The sequence below is a fragment of the Rana temporaria genome, chromosome 8, assembly GCF_905171775.1.
Source record: "Rana temporaria chromosome 8, aRanTem1.1, whole genome shotgun sequence".
NCBI lineage: Eukaryota > Metazoa > Chordata > Amphibia > Anura > Ranidae > Rana > Rana temporaria.
Genome location: NC_053496.1, coordinates 158,665,748 through 158,690,403, shown reverse-complemented (window position 1 = coordinate 158,690,403; position 24,656 = coordinate 158,665,748). Strand labels below are relative to the sequence as shown.

The 24,656-nt window shown below is 46.6% G+C and overlaps 1 protein-coding gene across 1 annotated transcript in view; it reads right to left on the bottom strand.

The window, feature by feature from the left end:
- Nucleotides 1-570: 570 nt before the first annotated feature.
- KDM2A (lysine demethylase 2A) overlaps nucleotides 571-24,656 on the bottom strand; it is a 165,951-nt gene continuing 141,865 nt past the window's right edge. The window contains exons 18-22 of the mRNA XM_040321012.1: nucleotides 19,595-20,193; nucleotides 17,066-17,229; nucleotides 12,635-12,793; nucleotides 10,832-11,047; nucleotides 571-2,668 (exon numbers count right to left, since the gene is read on the bottom strand). Of these exons, the coding sequence (XP_040176946.1) occupies nucleotides 2,487-2,668; nucleotides 10,832-11,047; nucleotides 12,635-12,793; nucleotides 17,066-17,229; nucleotides 19,595-20,193 (1,320 nt within the window). The 3' untranslated portion in view covers nucleotides 571-2,486. The remainder of the gene's footprint in view (nucleotides 2,669-10,831; nucleotides 11,048-12,634; nucleotides 12,794-17,065; nucleotides 17,230-19,594; nucleotides 20,194-24,656) is intronic.

Genomic DNA, 24,656 nt, shown 5'->3' with positions numbered 1-24,656 from the left:
GTGTTTTCCTCTGGTTTTTCCTTAGGATTTTTTACAACCATAGTGTTATGCTGCGATATAAAACACTACCTGAGCCACATTACGAACAGCCTAAAAAAAAAAAAAAAAACACAACAGCAACATTCTGATTTAGCAATTCAAGTAATAGGAACACTTAGGCCTCATGCACACTGGCTGTTTTACATGTGCTCCCAAGGGGGGTCTGGCAATTTTTTACCCGTTTGATGGCCTATGTGTTCATGCATGGCAGGAAAACAAAAAGCTACTGACGCTACTAAAAGCTGCTAGGCACGTTTGAGCATTAATTTCAATGGCCAGAATAAATGATTTATTCTGGCCAATGAAATTAACGCCCAAGAACTTGACACCTGTAAAAACTTTAGACACTTTTTTCAGCAAAAACGCTGCCGGCTTCTAGGAGAATTACACGTCCTGTGTGCATGAGACCTTTTTGTAAAGACAGGAACTCTCCGCACTCTTTTTACAAGAACAAAACAATAACTTATAGGATAATCATCTATTGAAATATTAGGAGTCATTATATTGGATTAAAAAATACACACAAACAGGTTTTGTATCATAAACTTTTTTGTTTTTATTGCAAAAAGAAACAAAGGGAAAGCGAGAGCGCCCCCGCAGAGAAAAATATTATCCAGCCTCTTTTTATACAATCTAGTCATGGGCCAGGGAAAGGAACTGGCCGCAATGCACACACATGCCTCCTATGTGTGCAGTAGTGGCCTTCTGTATATATTTATAGAACTTTTTGTCTATATGCAAAGATGGCTGCCCAGTGTGGGAGGAACTAATGCATTAGTGGGTGCTCTTCTGCACCTACTTTTTCACCGAGGAGAGGGGTCGGGCACAACAGACAACAAAAAAAAGCAACAAATCCAACTTAAGTTAAATTCAAAAAAATATAATATTAACTCTTACTATTTATCAGGAAGCGGCCCGCCCCTCTCATTCATGCACACACTCTGCTCCAAACGCCCAGAGAAATCAACCTTAAAGGACCCCTGCCGTTTTGTAAAAAGACCATATATGCTGTGAAGGAAGGCTTTGCCTTTTTTTAAATAAATAAAGGTTTTTGTGTATCCTAGAACTGTGATGAGCCCCACTTTTCAGTATAATTAAAGCCCAACTGAACTTTTCAATTTAAATCAGCTAAATGATTTCTGGGTGTATTAAAACAAAAAGCAGCCACATCCTAAGTAACAAAAGCCTGTCACCTGCCAGCATGCTGTAGAGAAAGACATTTGTTCATTGTGGGGAAACGGTGACCTCTCTGAAGAGGTTCTGACACAACGCTGCGGAGTCAGAGCTAGAGCTGTCCCATCACACACAGAACAAGGGTCCTTCTTTACAACTTGCTGGCAGGGGGCAGATTTTTCTACTCAGGATGTGGCTGCTTTTAAAAGAAAACTAAAGACTATAAACACCTTTTGTTTTGATGCACCTAGCTTGTATTTAGTGGATTTTGAAAGTCCAATCTGGATTTAAGTCCTGGCTACTTGGCCTTGCTGAAAGGAAAATCGCTGACTTTCTGGCTATATTTATTTGGTTTTTGTACCTTGTTCTCCCACCGATATCCTGAAGAGTTAAAGAAATAATGAGAAAAGCTAAATAAGTTTTCAAGATAATTAAGGTTAACAAAATTATGTTTGGAAGAGCTGATGTGGAGAAAGCACAAACTACAGTTAAGAAACTGAAGTATGAAACAATCTAAAACCAGCTTACAAACATCAGCTTTGGCTTCCCACATGAAATCTTCAAAATAAAGTTTCCTCACCCAAGTTTTAGTGCTTTTGTAAACGCGAGGACAAACTGAAAGAAGACTCGAGCTAATCATCACTTTAGACATCTACTAAAACCTTAATATGAAGAATGTACACCGCTTTTTGCCTCCCCTACCTTTACAGCATTACGTTTAAATACTAAATGACAGGTGCTCTTTAACACACACACATGCACACAAACACTCTTAATGATCAACAGAGGGTAACAAAAAAAAAATGGATGTGGTGTTCCAAATATGAAGAAAAAAAAAAAAATATTTGAGCTGCCCGCTCACACTTAAACTCTCCATTTACCTGCCTGGAGGAGAGACTGATCTGGAAAAATAGGAGCCAAAACCAAAAGAAAAAAAAAAAAAATATATAGTTCTTTGCTCTGTGACTATGGAGATCCAGTCTTAAGAGGTTTCAATGTTTTAGCCCTGAAAGGTACCCATGAGCACCAGGGCCCGCCAAAGCGGTTTAAATACCCGTTTCAGATTTAGCCCACTTTCTTGCACCAGGTGACTGCCCCTCACGGAACTGAGACGGGGCAGGATGTACACACGCCAATTATTGCTCCTTGTTTGTGTCAGACGAGGGAGGCAAGGGAGCCAGAGAGAGCCAACGAGGAGGAGTGATTGACAATGTGCGTCCCCCAGCGACGTGGCCACTTCCAACACCGCGCCTGCAGTGGATGCTCCTTATGTTCTAGGTGATCCTTTGGATGAGCTTGTCATCTGACAGACAGTACAAGGTGCTCACAGACAGGTCCGATATAAACCCCTCACATGCTTTCCGAGACACTTGCTTGCAGCCACGTAGGTCGATTAGTGTCAAGCTGGAGGCTCGCCGTAGGTAGAGCAGAGACTCATCTGTGACCCCTTTGCAACCTGGCAAACAAACAAAAACAGCATTTTATTTTAAGTTTTAATTTTTGAGTCTAAATCAATAGGCCGTATTTGTGGTGATTTTCAACATAAGCGCCCTTTGATATTTATGTGTAGCTAGCTCTGTGGGACAGGCTATAATGTAATGCACTCTGCTTTAAAGAGATTCAAAGGTCAATTCACTAATTGCTTATCGCATGCAATACTTAAAGTGTCCATTCACTACACCTAAACACCACAAATGCAGTAATTAACCTGCTGCAAATATCGCAAAAGATGCAAAACTGAAGTTAAACACAAATACATTTGTAAATTCTGTGCTTTAGCCACTTGTGTACAAAAAATAGGATTTTTGTACTCACCGTAAAATCCATTTCTCTGAAGTTCATGGACGGACACAGCATCCTTTGACAGTAGGGTTATGCACCTTCCTTCCAGGAGAGTTTAGGCAGAATTTACAGCACTTAAAGCGTTAACAACCTTTCCTTAGTGCAGCTCCTCCCAGGGGGCGTGGCTCCCCGGGCATAACCCACACCCTGCTCTAGCAGCCTCAGTTCGTAACAAGCAGTACAAACAAAGGAGGGGTGGGTGCTGTGTCCGTCCATGAACTTCAGAGCAATGGATTTTACGGTGAGTACAAAAATCCTATTTTCTCTTTTGTTCATGGACAGACACAGCATCCTTTGACAGTAGGGATGTCCCTCTTTTGAAAAAGTGTGGACCGACGACCAGGTCGCTGCCTTACACACCTGTAAACACAGAGGCTTGATGTCGGAAAGCCCAAGAGGCACCGATCGCCCTGGTCGAATGCGCCGTGACCCGAAAAGGGGGGGCCCGCCCCTTCCGGGCATAGGCCTGAAGCACAACCTGTCGGATCCACCTGGAAACGGTGGCCGACGAGACTGCCAGGCTCTTTCTGGGACCAGACACCGACAAACAGTGAGTCCGACTTCCGTAACGGAGCCGTCGCCGATAAGTAAACTCGAAGGGCCCGAACCACATCCAGGGAATGCAAAATGACCTCCTTCGGGTTCTTCGGCTGAGGACATAAGGATGGAAAAACAATGTCCTCATTAATGTGAAAGGCCAAAACTAACTTTGGAAGAAAAGAGGGCTGCGGACGCAGCACCGCCTTATCCTGATGGATGACCAAGTAGGGGGCCTTGCCCTTGCAGGACAAGGCCGCCAGTTCAGACACCCGTCTGATAGAGGTAATAGCTACCAGAAAAACCACCCTTTGTGACAGAGTCAACAAAGGGATCTTCCGAATGTCCTCAAAGGGAGCTCGCTGAAGCACCGAGAGGACCAAATTCAAGTCCCATGTGGGCAGTGGAGGGCGCACCGGAGGGGCCACATGGCGGACCCCCTGCACAAACGTGCGAATCAAAGAAGTGCGCTGCCAAAGGACGCTGAAAGTAAACAGCCAGAGCAGATATCTGGCTCTTGACCGTGCTCAAGGCGAGAGCCTGGTCCACTCCCCGCTGTAAGAACAGCAGAATCCGGGACACCACGTATGTACAAGGGTGCCACATCATCTCCTCACACAGAGATGTAGGCTTTCCACGTACGATGGTAAATCTTTCGTGAAGTAGACTTCCGTGCACGCAGCATGGTAGAGATCACCGAGCCCGACAGGCCCCGGTCCTTCAGTACCTGGCTCTCAACAGCCACGCCGTTAAAGCCAGCGACTGTAAAGCAGGATGGAAGATCGGACCCTGCGACAGAAGATCTTCTCTCAGGGGTAGACGCCAGGGGGCGTCTGCCACCAGACGCACCAGGTCCGCGTACCAGGAGCGGCGCCGCCAATCTAGGGCGATCAGGATTGTTGGAATCCCTTCGGCTTCCACCCTGCGCAGCAGGGGAGGAAGAAGCTTCAGAGGAGGGAAGGCGTAAATTAGGCGATAGTGACCCCAGGGAGCCACAGGTCTCTTGACCTGGCCACGAATCGTGGCACCTTCCGGCTGAGGCGGGACGCTAGAAGGTCCACGTCTGAAGTGCCCCATTTTCGGCACAGACCCTGAAACACCTTCCGGGTGGAGAGACCACTCCCCTTGATCCAGAGTTGTGTGACTTAGGAAGTGGGCTTGCCAATTATGAACTCCCGGAATATACACGGCCGACAGAGCCGGAACGAACCTTTCGGCCCACCGAAGGATGTGCGCGACCTCCGTCGCTGCCGCTGAGCTCCTTGTGCATCCCTGATGATTGACGTATGCCACGGCCGTGGCGTTGTCGGACTGGATCCTGACCGGTCGGCCCTGCAGCTCCAGGGACCACCTGGCAAGGCACAGCTGGATTGCTCGGAGCTCCAGAATATTGATCGGCAGGCAGGACTCTTCCTGAGTCCAGCGCCCCTGGGCTGACTGAGTGCCCCAAACGCCACCCCCCCCCCCCAGCCAGAGAGGCTGGCATCCGTCGTGACCACTGTCCAGTGGCACGGCAGAAAAGACTTCCCGGTCCGAAGAACCGGAGACGTCAGCCACCACACCAGATTGCTCAACAGAACCTGGTAATCCAGAGAAGACGGGAGCTTGTCCAAACGTGACAGAATCTCCTTCTGTAGTTCATTGGTGTGGAAATGGGCATACGGGACCGCCTCGAAGGAGGCCACCATCAGACCCAGAACTCTCATGCAGAAGCGAAGAGACGACCACTTCTGAGTCGACAACTGCCTCACTGCAGATTGCAGGGTCTTCAGTTTCTCCGATGGGAGGAACACTCTCGCCTCTGGGACGGAACTAAAATTGACTTCTGGAGATTCAGAAGCCAGCCAAACTCTTGGAGAGTCTGACACGTGATAGACACGTCCTCCTCTAACTCTGAGCCTGAGGAAGCTCTCAGGAGAAGGTCGTCCAGATATCCCACGATAGCGATCCCTCGCTGCCGCAGCAAGGCTAGTATCGGGGCGAGCACCTTGGTGAAAACCGGCGGTGCTGAAGCCAGGCCGAACGGGAGGGCCACAAATTGAAAGTGATCCTCTCCGATCGCAAAGCGCAGAAACCTCTGGTGTTTTGTGCATATGGGAACATGCAGGTATGCGTCCATGATATCCAAGGACGCCATGAAGTCCCCCTGATGGAGTGCCGCTATCACCGAGCGAATCGACTCCATCCTGAATTTTTGCACCTTGACAAAGCAATTGAGGGCCTTGAGGTCCAGGATAAGGCGAATCCCTTCCTTCTTGGGGACCACGAACAGATTAGAGTAAAACCCCTGAAACCGTTCCTGCGAGGGAAATGGCACAATCACCCCCCTGTCCAGTAGATCTTGGACAGCCCCTGACCGGGCCTGCCGGCGAACCGGAGGAAGTTGGAGGGAAAAAATCTGTTTGGGGGACAAGAGAGAAACTCTATCTTGTACCCCGAGGCAACCACTTCGCAAATCCAATGGTCGGACATAAGAGACCTCCACCGATTCGCGGGGGCAGACCTTCATGCGGAAGCAGGTTTGTCCGCAGGCTTGTTGGGCTTGCGGAACCAGGTGCGCTTCTGCCCCGCAGCGGGGGCTTTAGAACCTTGCGGACCTTTTCCCGCCATGCTGGGCGCACAAAAAAACTGCTTGGGGGTAGTAAAGGAGGGTCCTTGCTTGCGGCGAGGCTCCTTACCCTTCCCAGACTGTGGGAGCAGCGTGCTCTTACCACCCCGTGGCACCCTTAATGATGTCATCCAGGGATGCCCCAAAAAGCCGTTCACCCTTAAAGGGCAAATCCACCAAAGCCTTCTTAGAGGACTGGTCAGCCGTCCAGCATTTCAGCCACACAAGGCGGCGCAATACCACTGCATAGACAGAAGCCCTGGAAAGCAAGGGGATCGTATACATGGTCGACTCCCAGGCAAATTTTAGACCCTGAACCAATTGTTCAGCCAGGTCCCTACAGGACTCGGAAGCGTCCTGTTCCTCCAGCTCCTGCAGCAGGAGCTTTGCCCTTTCAGTCAGAGTCTGACACCAGGGTCCCGGCCAGAGCCGGCCTCACCGCCGAACCCACAACAGTGAATAGGGAGCGGCCCACAGCCTCCACTCTCCTATCAGCAGGGTCCTTAAATGCAGGAGCCCCTTCCACAGGCAACGTGGTGGCCTTGCTCAGTCTGGACACGGGAGGGTGCACCGACGGAGGAGAGACCCACTTTTTCAAAAAGTCCTCTTCAAGGGGGTAACGGGTTGCAAAGTTTTTTGGAACGGCAAAAACTTTTTCCGGTGTATCCCATTCCTTGTACAACATACTGTCCAAATAAGGAACACAAGGAAACACTTTAGCGGTGCGTGGCACTTTGCGGAACCCAAAAGGGGCTGGCACGTCAGGTGCCTCCGCCACATCTTCAAGTTTCAGAGTATCACGCACCGCAGAAATAAGAGCTCCAACAAATTTCTTGTCAGCAACTGACCCTGAAGCAGAGTCATCCTCACTGTCCATGTGGGTTAAGCAAGCATCCTCTGACACTACAGAACCAAAAGCAGCAATAGCATGGTCCGATTCTGCGTCAGAGACATCCCCAGAAGCAGGCTTTGGGAGGGGGCGCTTTTTACCCCCCATCTGGGCACCAGCCGCTTCAAACCTGGCGAGAAAAGACTGCAGGATGGCCGATATTGAATCAACAGATGTGGCAGGGGGAGGGGCGTCAAGGGTTAACTCAGGCATTGCTGGGGAAGAAGTCCCTGGTTCAGGCTCCATAATGCCCCAGCGCTGTGTCACCCTTACTGCAAGGCAGGAAAAAAAAAACCCTACTGGTCACCTCCTGGCTGCTACTACAGAGTATGGGGGCCCCCTGGGAACTCACCACCCCACCCGGTGGAGCGCAATCTGAGAGAAGGACAAGGTGTGCTGAGATTTGCGGTCTTTTTTGCAGCGCTAAAACGGTCACACGAGGCCAAACGAATTCGAAGATGGCCGCCGAATGTGTAAAAAACAGCACAGGACCACAAGAAAATGGCAGCCAAACTATATAGAGCGCGACTCCGGCAAAATGGTGGCCGTTGCGCATTTAAAAAGACAGTGACACAGCAAAAACAGCACAGCACAAAAATCCCACCATAGCACCTGTAGAGAACACACACAGCCCCCTGCAGTGAACACACTCAGCCCCCGCTACGCACACAGGTCCAGGTGTACCAGAGACCCCAGAAAACCCCCCCTCACAGCCGCTACCCAAATGGGAAAGGAGGGAGAGGAAATAAGGGAGAGAGAAAAGCAGGGCAAGCCCTCAGTCGACCTCCCAGGGGAAAATTCCATTCCAGCCAGACCACTTACCTGAGCCACTACTTACTCGTCCTGCGACCACCGGCTGGAGGTATCCCAGACAGATCCAATGTCCGCTAAACGGCATGGCTGTCGGCCAGACACACTGTGACAAAGCCATAAAAGACCGGTCATATGTGTGCCCTAGAACAAAATGTTCCCCGGCCGCCCCTGGAGCAATGGGGCCCGTTGTGGATGTCCCAAAGCTGAGCTAAGGGCCGGCACACGCTCGATGGCCGAACATGGGGAGACTACAAGAGTCAAGACCCAGCCTGTCACCCAGTCGGCTGTTGATAGAAGAATCACAGGATTCAAAATGCAGGAACAAAATAATAAAAAGCGAGAAAAATCGCAAGAAAAATTAGTATAGTATAGGACTCCAGAAGTGCCTGACCTCTCCTGTCGTTAGGCAGAAAAAAAACTGAGGCTGCTAGAGCAGGGTGTGGGTTATGCCCGGGGAGTCACGCCCCCTGGGAGGAGCTGCACTAAGGAAAGGTTGTTAACGCTTTAAGTGCTGTAAATTCTGCCTAAACTCTCCTGGAAGGAAGGTGCATAACCCTACTGTCAAAGGAGGCTGTGTCCGTCCATGAACGAAAGAGAAATTGGGGCCAATCACGCTTGCTATGGGGGCACCTGAGCCGAGTCACAGCTCCTGGCCCGGCCTCCTGTCTCTACTGGCTGACTGACTTTGATTGAGGCTCAGGTAAGTATTAGGGGGGGCTGCTGCACACAGGCGGCTTTTTATCTTAAAGCATAGAACGCATTAAGAAAAAAAAAACCTTCTGCCTTTACAACCCCTTTAAGGACAAGCGACTCAATGAATGCACAAAACTGTTGAAGGCAAATATTGATTTGGATTTCTCTTCTTTTTATTTACTTGTCATTTGATAAAAATAAACTATCAATTCTATTTCTGAAAGCATTCCAATTTACAGGCCATGTTTATAAGGTAGATGTATCAAAGATGTAGCCATTGATGAGAGCAGAGCTTCCACACACCTTTTGCCAATAGAGCAAGACTTGAGAGATCGTGGTATGCAAAATACAGACATATAAGGAGACTGGTAACTTGAGACCCATTCCAATTGATGCGTTTCTGTAAAAAGGCCATTAAATCCTAATGTATTGTGATGTGCAGTTTATGTCTCCTAAACTGTGTAAGTTTAGGAGATAATCATGGTACCTACAGGTAAGCCTAGGATTACCTGTAGGCAAATGTTGTGAAAAATGGTTTACAACCACTTTAAAAAAAAAGTGTGGTTAGAACCTCTGACAAGTTTTTATTGCTCCACAAGTACCGTATATATACACTCGAGTATAAGTCGACCCGAATATAAGCTGAGGCACCTATTTTACCACAAAAACTCGGAAAACTTACTGACTTGAGTATAAGCCTAGGGTGTCCATCTGCATGCCTCACTGTGCCCATGACTAGACTGACGTTTAACATGGGAGTCTATGGAAGGGGTGCCCGGCTTTGAAAAATCGGTGCTCCCCAGACAAAAAACTTTTCACATTTGTAGAGAAGAAATGGGGCTACATGTGTGCCAAGTTTGGGGTCCAAGGGACCTACGGCCGGCGGGTACCGGGTGCCCAAATTCACAGGAGAAATGGCTGTTTAACATGGGAGGCTATGGAATCGGTGTTCCCCGACCGTAGGTCTTCTGGACAACAAACTTTGCACAGGGGACCTACGGCCGGTACTGGGTCCCCAAAGTCTGGGAGATTAGGGGCAAAAAGGTGACTCAAGTGTAAGCCGAGAGGAACATTTTCAGCACAAAAAAAGTGTGCTGAAAAACTTGGCTTATACACGAGTATATACGGTAAGTTGTGTACTGTAGGAGAACTGGACCCCTTGAGTTGATGAGATAGGTAGTCTCTTTAAAGACCGCTTTCTGTCATCAAGAGTATGCATACTGGTCCCAAAAGAATGTCTGCAGAGTATTGAAGAATAAGTGTGCCTGAAAAATTGGATAAATCCAGTAGGATTTTTTGTTTTAAATTAAAACAATTTAAAAAAGGTAGAAAGCAAATGTATTTTTGAGGCGAACAACTCCCTCTTCATCAGGGCCCAGCAACAGGAATGACACGGCAAGAAAAGTCTGATCTCTGAAACGTCCCACCTTTACAGCTGGGCTGACAAATCTTCCACCTCAAATTAGGAAAATAAAATTGGGATTTGGCAGGTGGCCGATTTGCAGTATTGAGGGGAACCTAAAATGTTCTTTGGGAAAATGGTACAATGTGATTGCTATTTACAATGAGACAGCCTTGGCATACACCCCACAAATAAAGCCATGTCCGTTATGGAGGTATAAGCACAAGGTAGTCTTTACTTTTCAGTAAAATTGGTGTCCCATTTACCACAAATAATGGAATTCTTCATCAGCGTGTCTGTACAATTCTACACTACCCTGCTGACATTTCAACTTTTCTTCAACACTCCAAATCACCCACGTGGTAAATCGAATTTTCTTTCCACTGTTCGGGTGGAAGATTTGTCAGCCCAGCTATGATAGTGGGAGGGCCCAGAGATCTTTCTTACCCCACGATTCCTGTGGCTGGGCCCTAATGAAGGGGGAGTTATGAGCCCCACTTGACACATTGGGTTTCTATCACTAGATCATCCACTTGTGGTGCTTTTATTCTTCCAATGTTCGACAGATTTTGTTGCTGTCCAGAGGTGAGAGAGGGGTTTATTTTGCCTACATACTTTGTGCTAAAAGGTTTCCTGCTTTCTCATTTCAGAGAGCTGAGAAATAGGCATTACCAGTGGCGGGGGTTGAAAAAAAGAAAATTTGACCCCAAGATTTAACCCTTCCCTACTACTCAAAACTGAAAAAAAAGGTTTGGCTATACAGACACCGGAAAAAAAAAATATTTACCATAGAGTTATTAAAGCCAAGTAGGAACATAGACTACATTCCACTTACCTGCCAAGTGGATGTGTGTGAGAGAGTTTCGTGTGCATGAGCCCACAGCAGACAGCAGGTTGACAGACTGGTCTGACATGAGCGGACAGTGACTGAGGTCCAGCTTAGACAAGTGAGGACAGTGCCGAATTATCAACCGCAGCGTGACGTCAGAGATGTCTAAACCAGAGAGCCTCAGGTCAGTCAAGAAACGAAGCTTGCTGCGTGCGTCGTGTCCTGTGGATGTCACAAACAAATCATGGTTAGGGGAATTATTTTTTTATTTTTAAACATCAAAAATGAGAAGATGGCTGCAACGCACACTAGAAAATAAGACCTGATTATTTGTTTTCTGCAGCAAACGGTTAAATCATCCTTTGCTAGCGGCATGCTGGAAAGGCGTACATCTGCCTGGTTTGGGTCTCCGGCAGTCTAATCATATGGAAGCCCAAACTTCTGCTCTCTGCTTTCTACCTATAAACCTACAGCCACCATCAATAGATCTTTTCTGATTCTTCCGCAACAGTCTTCGAACCAGAGAGATCGGTCTATTGTGATCCAACTATGCAACCAGCAGCACGGTGTTACAATGGCCACACAGATCGTGGCTGGATTGTGCATGCGTACAAAATAATGGATGCATAAAAATCATCATATTGCCCAATGAACTTCCCTTCTGGGGTAAGTTTGGGGCACCTATTCATACAAAAAATGGGCTCATAGACAACCTGACCAGTACAAGGATCTAATGTATTTGGGCATCTTTAAAGATGCCACATGTGGCCAATTTATAGCAGGCGAGTTACCAAGGTTATGTAAGCAATCTGAGCATGGTTTGGAGTTAACTAGACCAGGGATCGACAAATCCCAGGCACCAGGTCGCCATATCGACTAGAAAATGCTTTTGTCAGCCTATTAAAAAGAGAAAAAAAAAACACATCTACTATAGATAGGATAACACTTCTCTATAGTAGTGAATCAGTACATGTCTACGGCTCTTTAATTACACTGTAAGGGGTGGAGTAATTTTTTTAAAGACCGAACCGAAGACATGGAATGCCGTTGCTGCTCTCCGAGAAGAGGTCTGCCGCCCTGGAGACAAAGCTGTACTGTGTGTGTGTATGAGTGGACCTATTAGCCAGGAGGCATCAGCGGACAGATGGTGGTGGTATCTGCCCATATCTACCTCTACCCCCAGGCTGCTGACATCACTAACTTCATTCCAGACAACGGATCTGCAGATCTAGTCATCCAACCTAGTTTTCTGTTTAATGTTTTCTGCTTCTACTCCATAGACCACACAGGCTCTTCTCCACTCCTGTGTTCAGCTGCCCACACATATTGTACAATATCCTATAGAGTTACCAAAATTATTTAATATGGGAGGTCCAACACATTCTTGGTGATAACGTGACACCAGACGCTGCGGTCCAGGGAATTCCTCAGAGTGGCAGAAGTGCCAGCTAGTTTCCTTGGTGTTAGGAGACATTTTATTTTTTCTAACTTTTTTAGCTTGCTCCTAGATTGAAAGCAAATTTGTCAAGCCCTGAACTAGACAGTAATATCGAGCAATTTCATGTGTCAGTGCTGGTCATAACAGGATTTTATATTCTGGTGGAAGCAACCAGATGCAAAGATCAGAACAAGACAAAATGGAAGTGCCAGTAATAAAGGGCCATGATCTTTCTACCCGTCAATCTCTGCAAAAGATTTAAGCTTCAGTAAGATATATTTTAAAATCTGCAACCTGCTTCTCTTCTGTTAAAGAGTCCCTGACATCCAGATTTAAAAAACACGGTATAAAAGATTCAACCACAATGTTACCTGGCTTTTCTGATGGCGGTGTCAGCAGATCTCTGATTTGTCCATCTTTGATTCCCACTGCCCAGCGTAAATCCAGCGTTCGTAGGAGAGGACAGATAGAACTGCTGAGGGCAGACACTGCAGACCACGAACAGCCCGCCACAATGAGGTCTTTCAGCGCTAAAAGAAATCACAGAAGCGATATTAGTTTGGCTCGTTTTAAAAGAGTAACCTTTATGGTAAATCATAGAGCAATAAAGCCATAACCAATTTTTCACAAGCAGGATGGCGACCGGATGTAATTCACTCAAAGTTCAAATCTTAAGCCTTGTAGGTGGCGTCAAGGAGGACTCATGTATTTTTGTTGTCTTCCATTAGTTAGAGTTAGAAACCCTACTTCTCTGAACTGCAGGTCCTTATGACTACATAAGCATTTTAATAAATAGTAGGCGCCAGCGGAGGACCTGACAAAGGGAGGATCGGGGCTGTTCTGTGCAAAACCATTAAACAGAGCAGGCAATATTAAAAGTTTTTTTTTTTTATATGTACCGTATTATACTCGAGTATAAGCAGAAGCCCTAATTTTACCACAAAAAAAAATGGGAAAACATATTGACTAGAGTATAAGCCTAGGGTGTGAAGGCAGCAGCTATTGTAAGCTGAAAAGAGGGTCAACAATGGCCATTTTCAGCTTCACTGTGCCCATTTGCACCCTTAGTGTGCCCATTCTGACTGGGCCCACTGCAACATTACTGTGCCCATTGTAGCCTTACTGTGCCCATTCTCACAGTGCCCATTGCAGCCTCAGTGTACCTGTATTCTTGACAGGCTGCGGGCATCCATTTTTCAAAAGTCGCGGCTTCCTCCTGGTCCGTGATAGGAGTTTGACACAGTGTTTTGCTACCGCCCATCACGGAGGTCCTCTCATCCTCGGACTCCGTTTCCCAGCAGACACTGTGTTCAGGGTTCCGCCAATCACGGACCTTTTTTCATCCTCGGACAAGAGGACATCCATGATAGGCGGAACACTGAACACAGTGTCTGCTGGGAAAGTCAGAGGATGAGAGGACCTCCGTGATAGGCGGTAGCAGAACACAGTGTCAAATGCCTATCAAGGACCAGGAGGAAGCTGCGACTTTTGAAAAATGGACGCCCGCGACCCGACAGGTACTCCGACTTGAGTATAAGCTGAAGGGGGCATTTTAAGGCCTAAAAAAAAAAAAAAAGGCTGAAAAACTCGGCTTATACTCGAGTATATACGGTACCTTTAACTTCTTCAGACCCGCGCTATAGTCGAATGACGGCTACAGCGCGGACCTGAAAATCTAAATGGATGTCAATTGACGTCCGCCCTTTTGGGCGTTCCCCACGCGCGCTCCAGAGCGCGCAGCGGGGAAACTCTGTGTTGGCCGTGTCCCCTGGACACAGCCAAATACAGTTCGCCGCAAATGGCCAATCAGAGGGGCCGTTTGCGATGCGATCTGTGCGGCCAATGAGAGATGATCTCATATGTAAAAATCATCTGTCAATGCCGTTTTACACACGGTGCTGTCTCTGGAGAGGAGACCGATCTGTGTCCCTTGTACATAGAGACACAGATCGGTCACCCCCCCCAGTCACCCCCCCTCCACCTACAGTTGGAACACAATGCAGGGAACACATTTAACCCCTTCCTCACCCCCTAGTGTTAACCACTTCAATGGCAGTCACATTTATACTGTAATTAGTGCATATTTATAGCACTGATCGCAGTATAAATGTGAATGGCGCCTGTGTCCGCCATAACGTCGCAGTCCCAATAAAAATCGCCGCCATTTCTAGTAAAAAAAATAAAAATAATTCTGTCCCCTATTTTGTAGGCGCTATAACTTTTGCGCAAACCAGTCGCTTATTGCGATTTTATTTTATTTTTTTAAATCTTTTTAATTATAGCAACAAGTAAAAAATATTGTATTTTTTTTCAAAATTGTCGAACTTTTTTGTTTATAGCGCAAAAAATAAATACCGCACAGGCGATCAAATACCACCAAAAGAAAGCTCTATTTGTGGGGAAAAAAGGACGTCAATTTTGTTTTGGAGCCACGTTGCACGACCGCGCAATTGTTAGTTAAAGCGACGCAGTGCCGAAAGCTGAAATTTCACCTGGGCAGGAGGGGGGTATATGTGCCCAGTAAGCAAGTGGTTAATATTACTTTAAAGGGGTTGTAAAGGTATTTTTTTTTTTCATAATAAGGACCCTTTACCTGCAGACATTCCTCTTTTCACTTCCTCATTGTTAGTTTTTGCTCAGAAGTTGCTCTATTTCTTCTCTGTTCTGTTCACTTCCTGCTTGTCTGATTGTTACTCACCACCGTGATGGGAGGCTTTACTGCGGTGGTCAGTGATGTGCTCACCCCCTCCTGGGAACTACATCTGTGCGGCAGGACGCTCTCTATGTGTTAGAGACTTCAAGGAGGTGTGAATTACTGGGCGTGCCGCAATGCATACTGAGAAATGTAGTTACATGAACGAGCGCCGCAAACCAGGAAGTGAATGAGAACAGAAACTAGAATGCCGGAGGTGATATAGATGAAGGAATTTAATAGGTATTTACTCGTTTTTTAACAGAATCATTACACTATTCTGTCTGTCTACCTTGCAGACATTAATTTTAGCCCAAAAAATGTTTTCCTTTACAACTCTTTTAAACCCAGATTATTAAAAACTCCATACAAGCTGCATTTCTTGCTGTTCATATTCACTGAATCACTATTAGATTCATTTTCTGGATTCTGCAAAAACCCTGGTCGATCCTGCTGTTCGCTGTCTGGCCAACCAAGGATAACGCAACTTCTGTGCAGGCCAATATTGTATACGGTACTGTGTGGCTCAGATCACAATTGGGACTCAGGCATAAAACTGATGCTTTTACAGGCGTCCAGCATTTTTTTAATGCCTTTAAACACAGTTCAACGTTAGCCCATGCACATTAGGAGATAAGGCCTGGTTCACACATATGCAGACTGCAATTTGCATATGCCAGGTGTATTTTTATGTTTTTCAATACACATTTTTGATCCATTGAAGTCTATGGAACCAAAAAACATAAAAAAAGTCCCTGGCCCTTTCCATAAAATGCATAGATGTGAACATGACCCATAGGAAACCATGTTACATGGACTGTAGTGTTTCTGCAAAACTGAAAACGCACTAAAAAAATGCTTAGATGTGAACCAGGCCTAAAGTGGTTGTGAAGTCACATATATCCGATACTTGTATCCTCTCTGTTTTATATAGCTATAAAGTAGCGAGTGTCAGTTATTTTTTTTTTATTCTAATCCAGAATACCTTCTTTCACAGGGCCACGCTGCAGTCACGTGACCTCCCTCTCCGAGGTCAGGAGAGCAGTGGGAGAGGCTGAGATTACCCACGAACGTCAGATACTGTTCCCTTTTAGCAGATTAAACAGCACAGTGCTTGCGCTGTCTAATCTGCCCCTTTCCAAGTTGTAAAAAACCTGATCGATCCTGCCTGTTCCTGTGTCCCCCTCTGTGTGCTGACCACCATAATCATGCCTGCCGATTCCTGATTACAGTGGTCATTTTACGTGCCTTCCTCACCCCGCTGCTCTCCTCTCTCCCCCTCCCTGCCTGTCAGCTCCTATGTGTGTGTCTCTCCCCCTCCCTGCCTGTCAGCTCCTATGTGTGTGTCTCTCCCCCTCCCTGCCTGTCAGCTCCTATGTGTGTGTCTCTCCCCCTCCCACTGCCATTAGTAGCTAGCAGTAAAAGTAAACAATTACAGCCAGCTCCTTTGTTATACTAACCTCTCTTACATTGTATAACTTTTTGTAAAACAAAGTCTACAAATACCTCATCTTTGATCTCTTCTGGCTGGTCACAGCTGTCATGTGACCTTCATGGCTGAGGTCGGAGGGGGAACTTGGGCCCCTCCCTTGGCAGCCCATAGATTTGAGGAATAGAGAAGCCGGAGGTCACGGTATTGACCATAAAAGAGCAAAGATAAGGTACTTACAAGCATTGTTTAAAAAACATGACATAGTGTAGGAGAGTAAAATAACAGAGGGGCTGGCTGCAATTTGTTCTTTACCATCACTTTAGAAAAATGGACAGTACTTTATAGGTATATAAAACAGAGGATACAAGCATCAGGGATATGTATTGCAGCAGAATAGAGGAGAAGGGAGGGGCGGGGAGCAGATCGGCTCTCACACACATACTGGAGCCGACAGACCGGGAGGGGGAGACCCTCAGAACACAATCGGGATGATGGAGGCATGTAAACTGACCACGGTATCATGGATCAGCAGCCATGCTACCATGGTCAGTTCACACAGGGAGACACATGAACAGGCAGGATATACCAGGTATTATAGAAAGGAACAAATTACACTTCAACAGCACTGTGCTGTTATTCAAGCATTAAAAGGAACTGTCCCTTGTAATCTGTACTCACCGGGTAATCGGTTGACCAACCAGGTTAGCTGCTTTTTGGATACATTTGTCCAGCTCAGGTCGAGCTGTACTGGTTGTCTTTTAATGATGCCACTTAGGGCCTGAGGCACCAGAGACTTGCAGCGGCTGACATCAATCCTGGACCAGAGGCGTTTGTCACATCCCCTATAAGACAAAAACAGCTGTTTAGCAGAAAACCCTTCCTAAGGCGGTCTATAAGCAAGAAATTTCATAATAGCCGTCACTCGCTGAAACACAACACCTTAACTTCCTCAACATCTAACAGAAATTAAGGATAGAGAATTTCTCTTAACTCCACAGTCAACTCTTTCCTCACACTGGACCTCACAGCTGGGGCAGCACAGACAGTCTTCAGCGCCTGAGGTTTTGCTCTCTGCCAAACATAAATAACAACCACTCAATTACTAGCTTTTTAAAGTAAGGTGCATATGGACTGCTCTGTGTCCTCAGGTCATTTGGCCTCCGACTTTTGCCAACGGAAGAAAGATAAAGGCGACCATTGGTGACCTCCTGAGCATGCCAGTTGCCTGGCTGACTCTTAAGCTGTCCAAACACCAGTAATACTTTTGAAATTGTTTATTTTAGGATCATTTGCTTTTCTAATTGTGGGGTCAAACCGGTGTGCGTTGATGTGATGAGATAATTAGAGAAAGCAGGATGGGAAATTTTTCATGAACGAACAATTTAATATCAACTAGCATTAAGTATCTGAAGATGGCGAAACACAAGAATAGGAGTTGAATAAATAAATAAATATATATATATATATATATATATATATATATATATATATATATATATATATATATATATATATATATATATATATATATATATTAGTGCTGTCAAGCGATTAAAATTTTTAATCGCATTAATGTCATAGTTAACTCACGATTAATCGCGCTATTAAGGAGGTTCACCCTTTAAAACATTTTTTTTTTGTTTTCTTATTTTTTTTTTTTTTTTATAATATTAAATTGTGTTTTTTTACATTTTGATCACTTTTATTGCTGTCACAAGGAATGTAAACATCCCTTGTGACAGCAATAGGTGGTGACAGGTACTCTTTATGGAGGGATTGGGGGTCTAAAAGACCTCCGAGCCCTCCTTTGCACTTCAAAGTATTCAGATCGCCGAAAACGGCGATTCTGAATACTGTGTACTTTTTTAAATCCGGCGCCATTGGCAGCCGAGAAACCCGGAACTGACGTCATGACGCCGCTTCCGTGGTTTCAATGCGGAGACTGAATCAAAGCCGCTTACGGCTTAGTGTCAGTCTCCAACCTGGACACAGAAGGCGGCGGATCTAGGATCGGGTCTCCCGGTGGGACGGGAGGCCCGGTCAGAGCGGCGAAAGGCGGCGGGAGGGGGGGGATGTCCCCTCCCGCTCCTCCGGCATAACAACCGAGCGGCTTTTAGCCGCATCGGTTGTTATGTTTGGATAGCTGATCGCCCGCTCTAAACAACGTTTTAGCCATCATCCCGGTATAACCCCCGCTCTCCGCCTCGTTAATCGCGCGATAAAAAAATTTACGGCGTTAACATGGGTTTGCGTTAACGCCGTTAATAGCGCGTTTAACTGACAGCACTAATTATATATATATGTCAGTCATCTGACCAACTCTACCTCAGTACCACATTAAAGCGGAGGTTCACCCAAAAGTGAACCTCCGCTTTTCGGAACCCTCCTCCCCCCTCCGGTGACACATTTGACACCTTTCAGGGGGGAGGTGGGTGCAAATACCTGTATAAAACAGGCCGACCGACAGTCACGGCTCTCTGCGGAGGGGGAGTATTTGCACCACTTCCGGCTCCTCCACGTCAACCCCCCCCCCCCCCCCGTTGTGTTCTGGGAAACACTCGGCTCCCAGAACACAACAGGAACCAGTGGAACTGCACAGCGCGACTCGCGCATGCGCAGTAGGGAACCAGGCAGTGAAGCCGCAACGCCTCACTCCCCGATTCCCTTACAGAGTATGGCGGCAAGGGAAGCCGAGCTGCCGCTTCGGCAGGCGCGCTGGACAGGTAAGTTAATTTTTTTAAAGGCAGCAGCTGCCGTATTTGTAGCGGCTGGCTTTTAAAACAAAACGTTTTTGCAGGTGAACCCCCTCTTTAAGTAGAGTACTGTAGGCTCAATACTGTGGCCTACATCTTAGGCATGAGCTGCAAAATACAGGCTTCAATATTGATCATCGACTCTGAATAAGCATGCAAATTAGAATTTCATGGTAAAGAAAGAAGAAGATCTGGCCTGCATACTTATTGCAGGCAGTGACTCAAAATAAGAGAAGTCATTGGTTCAGCAAGACAGCATAGCAACTGTCATAGGGGAAGGTGCGCCCATTTTTTTTTTTTAGCGCATGTTTAAGTGACTGCCGGATAGCTACCTTCACAACTGGAGTGTATAGAAAACATGCCTCTTCTATTAATGCTATATTGCTACCCTATAAGTAGTATTGTTATTAAGATCAAAGGGGTTCATGAAAATTATTAGAATACAAGCACTTACCACTTATACCAGGCTTTGCAGACCCTCATACACACACAGAGCTCCTTCTTGGTGAGGTACTGGAAGACAGAAAGCCATACATCCTTCTGAATGGACAGCTGGTCTTTCTTCTGTCCGAACATAAGGCCATTTTCCCCTTCTTCATCCTCCTCCTCCTCCTCCTCATCATCATCATCGTCCTCCTCCTCATCATCATCGTCGTCATAATAATCGTCTGGTGGTTGAGGAGGCTGTGGGCGGATGGGATGTCGGGAATTTGGTGTAATGGCTTGCAGCTTGGGGACAATTGAAGAACTACTCAGCTCTTTTGGGGGCCGCTGTAGTGTCACGGTGTGGTAGGAGCTCCGATGCCAGCCTCGGTCAGCCTCTGAGTGCTCTCGCCCGCTCGGGTGGTTCTCTTTTTCCCTGGTCAGTTGCCGCCGCATGGCTCGGTCTTCTCGGACTTGCGGCGTGCTTGGTGGCGGCGTTGGTGGACCCGATGACGGAGAAGGTGGGAGGAGAAGTAGTGGCGGTGATGGAGGACTCTGTACCAGTGGAGGCCTCAAAACTTTGGCTGATAAATGGGGATCCAAGTCACCGTTGTCCACAGCCTTACGTTTCTAAAACCAAAAAAAGAAAAGAAGAGTGAATTATGTTTTTGGCAGATTACAATTTAATGAACCGTAAACTTTAGGAATCACCTGGGGACCTTTTATTTATCAGTAGACAAAGCTGTGAAGAACGGCAACAGGGAAGTAAACAATGTCCTTACCTACATGAGGAGAGATGCACCTGCAAAGAAATCTGGTTTATTAAAAATGACCTTTCCTTTTGAATCTGCAGCGGACGACATTTTCTGAAAAACACAATATGGCAATCTGAAGGCTTTCTGTACACTGATGGTGTACAGAACACCCCAGGAAATGTAATTGCATGCTTGTGTGATTGCCTCACTGATTTTCCAATAGTTTGCACTTAGAAACAAGTCAAATCTTAGGCATCCGCTGTCGTAGAAATCCAAGTTTTAGTGAGATACTCCGAGGGTTAACTACTTTTTTCTAAAGGGGTGCAGGCAATTTTTCTCATCAGAACAGAATGTGCACCAGCTAAATATAATGAACCAGATCCTTCCATTCAGAATTCATAGCCAAAGGAAAACAAAAAGCTTTTTTCTGAAGCAGAACAAGTGAGGACTCTGCAACAAAAGTTTATTAAAAGAAACTAGGACCAAAGTCTTTTTTATCTTCTCCTAGGGATCACAGGAGTGCACGTCATTCTGCAGTCCTGTGATCTGTTTTCAGCCGTCGGCGGGCTAAAGCTCAGCCTGTCTAGGCTCAGGAAAGATCTCGACCACATGGTTGGGATCCACCCAGAAGCCTGGATTGGCACTGGGCTCAGCCTCACAGTAATCTGCCAAGAGCCCGAACCAGCCCCTCCTACCCCCTCCACAGCCCAGTGCTACAGTGAGCCATGGAGGAGAAAGCAGAGAGCCAGAGACTGACAGTCACGGCTCTCTGCTCAGAGCGGAGGGGGAGAACTGAGCGATCAGTGGTGTTTGATTGCTCAGTTCTCAGTGCAGAGACAGCAGCGGGATCGATGCTGCATCCACCTAGGCGAGTATAATAGTTTGTTTTTTACACTCCCGAACGTCTCTTATAAAAAAGCCTTGCAATGTACATTGACCACCCATGGGGATGTTTTTTTGTTCAATAAAAGTGGAGTTATTCTTTAAATCTCAAAACAGTGCATTAAAAAAAAAAAAACTAAAAAACTAAAAAGGGTTGTACATCTCCCTTACCCTCCTTCAATGCTGCACATTAAAGCCCAACTGAACTTTGTTTAAAATCAGCTAAATACATTCAAGGTGCAGCAAACTTAAAAAGGTGTGCAAAGTCCAACACCCGGCTTTCATTAGAAAATAGCTACCGCCAGAACAGAAAAGCCTGCCCCCTACTAGCACATTGCTCTCAGTCTAGAACAGGGGTGTCAAACTGGCGGCCCTCCAGCTGTTCCGAAACTACAAGTCCCATCATGCCTCTGCCTGTGAGAGGCATGCTTGTAACCGTTAGCCTTGCAATGCCAACCATTGGTCTCTCTGCACAGGCTCAATATGCTTCTGACCAAGTCAAAGCCAGCACTCCTTAAAATGGTAGTAAAGCCCCCATTGTTTACTTGTACGTACAGGTAAGTCTATAATAAGGCTTACATGTAGATACAGTAAATATCTCCTAAACAGGCACTTTTTAGGAGATACTGTATTTATCAGCATAGGTGAAAATCGTGTGTGCGTGCTATACGCCGATCATTCAGTTCTGGCTGCCTCAGAGGGGACAGGGCTGCATCCATGGCACTGGGGAGGCACCAAACACGGTTTTTACTTTAACGTCACTGGCACATGCGCACTACACTCTCAATGGACGGCATGCCATCAACAGAGAGCCATGCCACAGGCATTATTCCTGCGCGCATGCATGGGGGGGGGTCACGTCATCGCCGCCTGGCCAGTCAAACAGCTGAAGGAGGAAGACCAGGTGAAGATGGAAGCCTGTCAGCAGTATTTCATAATGTGCTAGTACAGCCCTCAAAAACTACACTCGCCTGCTCGCATATTGCGAGTGGATTTTAAAGGGCTGGCAAGGGGGGGGGGCTGCCTGGGAGTGGGGTGGCAAGCACCACCAGTAGGCGGGTTGTATGGGAGCTAGGGGTGCAACGGATCATCATTGATCCGTAATCCGAACGGTCGCTGCATTCGGAACAGCACACCACGTGATCCGCGGATTGCAGCCATAGGAAAGGCTGCGGCTTCGGCCTAGCTTCGGAGCAACGGCAGACTTGGTACACCTGGGGGTGGCGGCCTAGGTGAGATGTGGGGAGGTTTGGACATTACAGCGGGGGAGTTGTCTGTGGACATTACAGTGGGGGAGATGACGTGGACATTACAGTGGGGCATATGACGTGGACATTACAGTGGGGCATATGACGTGGACATTACAGTGGGGCAGATGACGTGGACATTACAGTGGGGGAGATGACGTGGACATTACAGTGGGGCAGATGACGTGGACATTACAGTGGGGCAGATGACGTGGACATTACAGTGGGGCAGATGACGTGGACATTACAGTGGGGCAGATGACGTGGACATTACAGTGGGGCAGATGACGTGGACATTACAGTGGGGCAGATGACGTGGACATTACAGTGGGGCAGATGACGTGGACATTACAGTGGGGCAGATGACGTGGACATTACAGTGGGGCAGATGACGTGGACATTACAGTGGGGCAGATGACGTGGACATTACAGTGGGGGAGATGACGTGGACATTACAGTGGGGGAGATGACGTGGACATTACAGTGGGGGAGATGACGTGGACATTACAGTGGGGGAGATGACGTGGACATTACAGTGGGGGAGATGACGTGGACATTACAGTGGGGGAGATGACGTGGACATTACAGTGGGGGAGATGACGTGGACATTACAGTGGGGGAGATGACGTGGACATTACAGTGGGGGAGATGACGTGGACATTACAGTGGGGGAGATGACGTGGACATTACAGTGGGGGAGATGACGTGGACATTACAGTGGGGGAGATGACGTGGACATTACAGTGGGGGAGATGACGTGGACATTACAGTGGGGGAGATGACGTGGACATTACAGTGGGGGAGATGACGTGGACATTACAGTGGGGACTGTATATGGTGGTGATCCGAAAAATGATCCGATCCAAGGAACGATCAGAACCGTGAGTTTTTTTGATCCGTTGCACCCCTAATGGGAGTTGCTGTACGGATGATCAGATCATGGGGAACATAACAGCTTTTATTTCAACAGCTGTGTATTCCCTGCCATGCATCGTCACATACAGACCCCTCCCTCTTTTGGGCACTTTGATAAACAGATCACCCGTTCAATCCTGGGACGGGTGATCTATCAAAGTTCCCCAGACAAGGGGGAGGGGCTGTATATGGCGGTGCGCAGTGGGGAATATACAGCTATTGAAATGAAAGCAGTTATTTCCCCCGCGCTCTGATCATTCAGGCGGCGGCTCTCTTTCCCTGCACAGGTAAGTTGTAGGTCACAGGTTGCATTGGTGGACACGGATAAAGTTGTTAAATGTTTTATGCAGAATTAAGTTATAAAAATATTAAGTGTTAGTTCATGAGATAATTTAGGAGTGCGTGTTTAGGGGGCGGGGCAACTCGTGGTGAGTAACCCTTGAGCCCTGTCCTAGTATGCGATGCACACTAGCTCATTTTGCTATTGTCCTGCAGGAGATACCTTTTATTTTTTTATACTTTTTATTTTTTGCGATTTACTACCGCGGGAGGTGTGTTGGCCCCCCGGCAGAGTACCTCCACACAGTGGGCAAGGGTCCTTTACAGCATACTGGCAAGGGAAAGGCTTTTCTACTTAGGAGGTGGCTGCTTTATAAAGAAAACCGACTTTGTACACAATTTGTTATTATGCACCTACAATCTACTTAGGCAATTTAATCTGAAAGTGCGGCTGGGCTTTAAGCTAACATTTTTCCTTCGCCCCCGATTTCACAACTTCCATGTTTAATAGCAAAGAGGACATTCGACTGAAGCCTTCGGTGGCATTGGAACATTTTTCTGAAAAGGAACCCCCCTTGCCTCCAATTTCCAGTCAGTGGTAGGGACCCTCGTTCCCACAGCACTGAGAGATCTGATTGTGTATGTGAATTATAGGAAAGCAGTTCAATCAAGTCAAGAAATAAGTAATTAGTAATACTGTATAGTAAAACAAGCATGCCGTTTAGTAAGTCATCATGCGAGATAACGAATAAAGGGTTAAGGATATCACTGGGGCCCTGAGAGATTAGGAGAGACCATTTATAACAGATGTTGGTTTTAGTGGTAACACTTTAAGATCTTAGAGTATTTATTGGTCAACTTTTTGCACTGCACAATTTGTGCTTCTAGGTACCATTTAAAGTAGATGTAAACCAGATCATTAAAAACTAAATAAAGCTTTAAAAATGAACTTTCTAAAAATTAATTTACAAATATTTTTTGCAGTTGCTTGGAAGTCCAAATGTTTTTTCCTGAA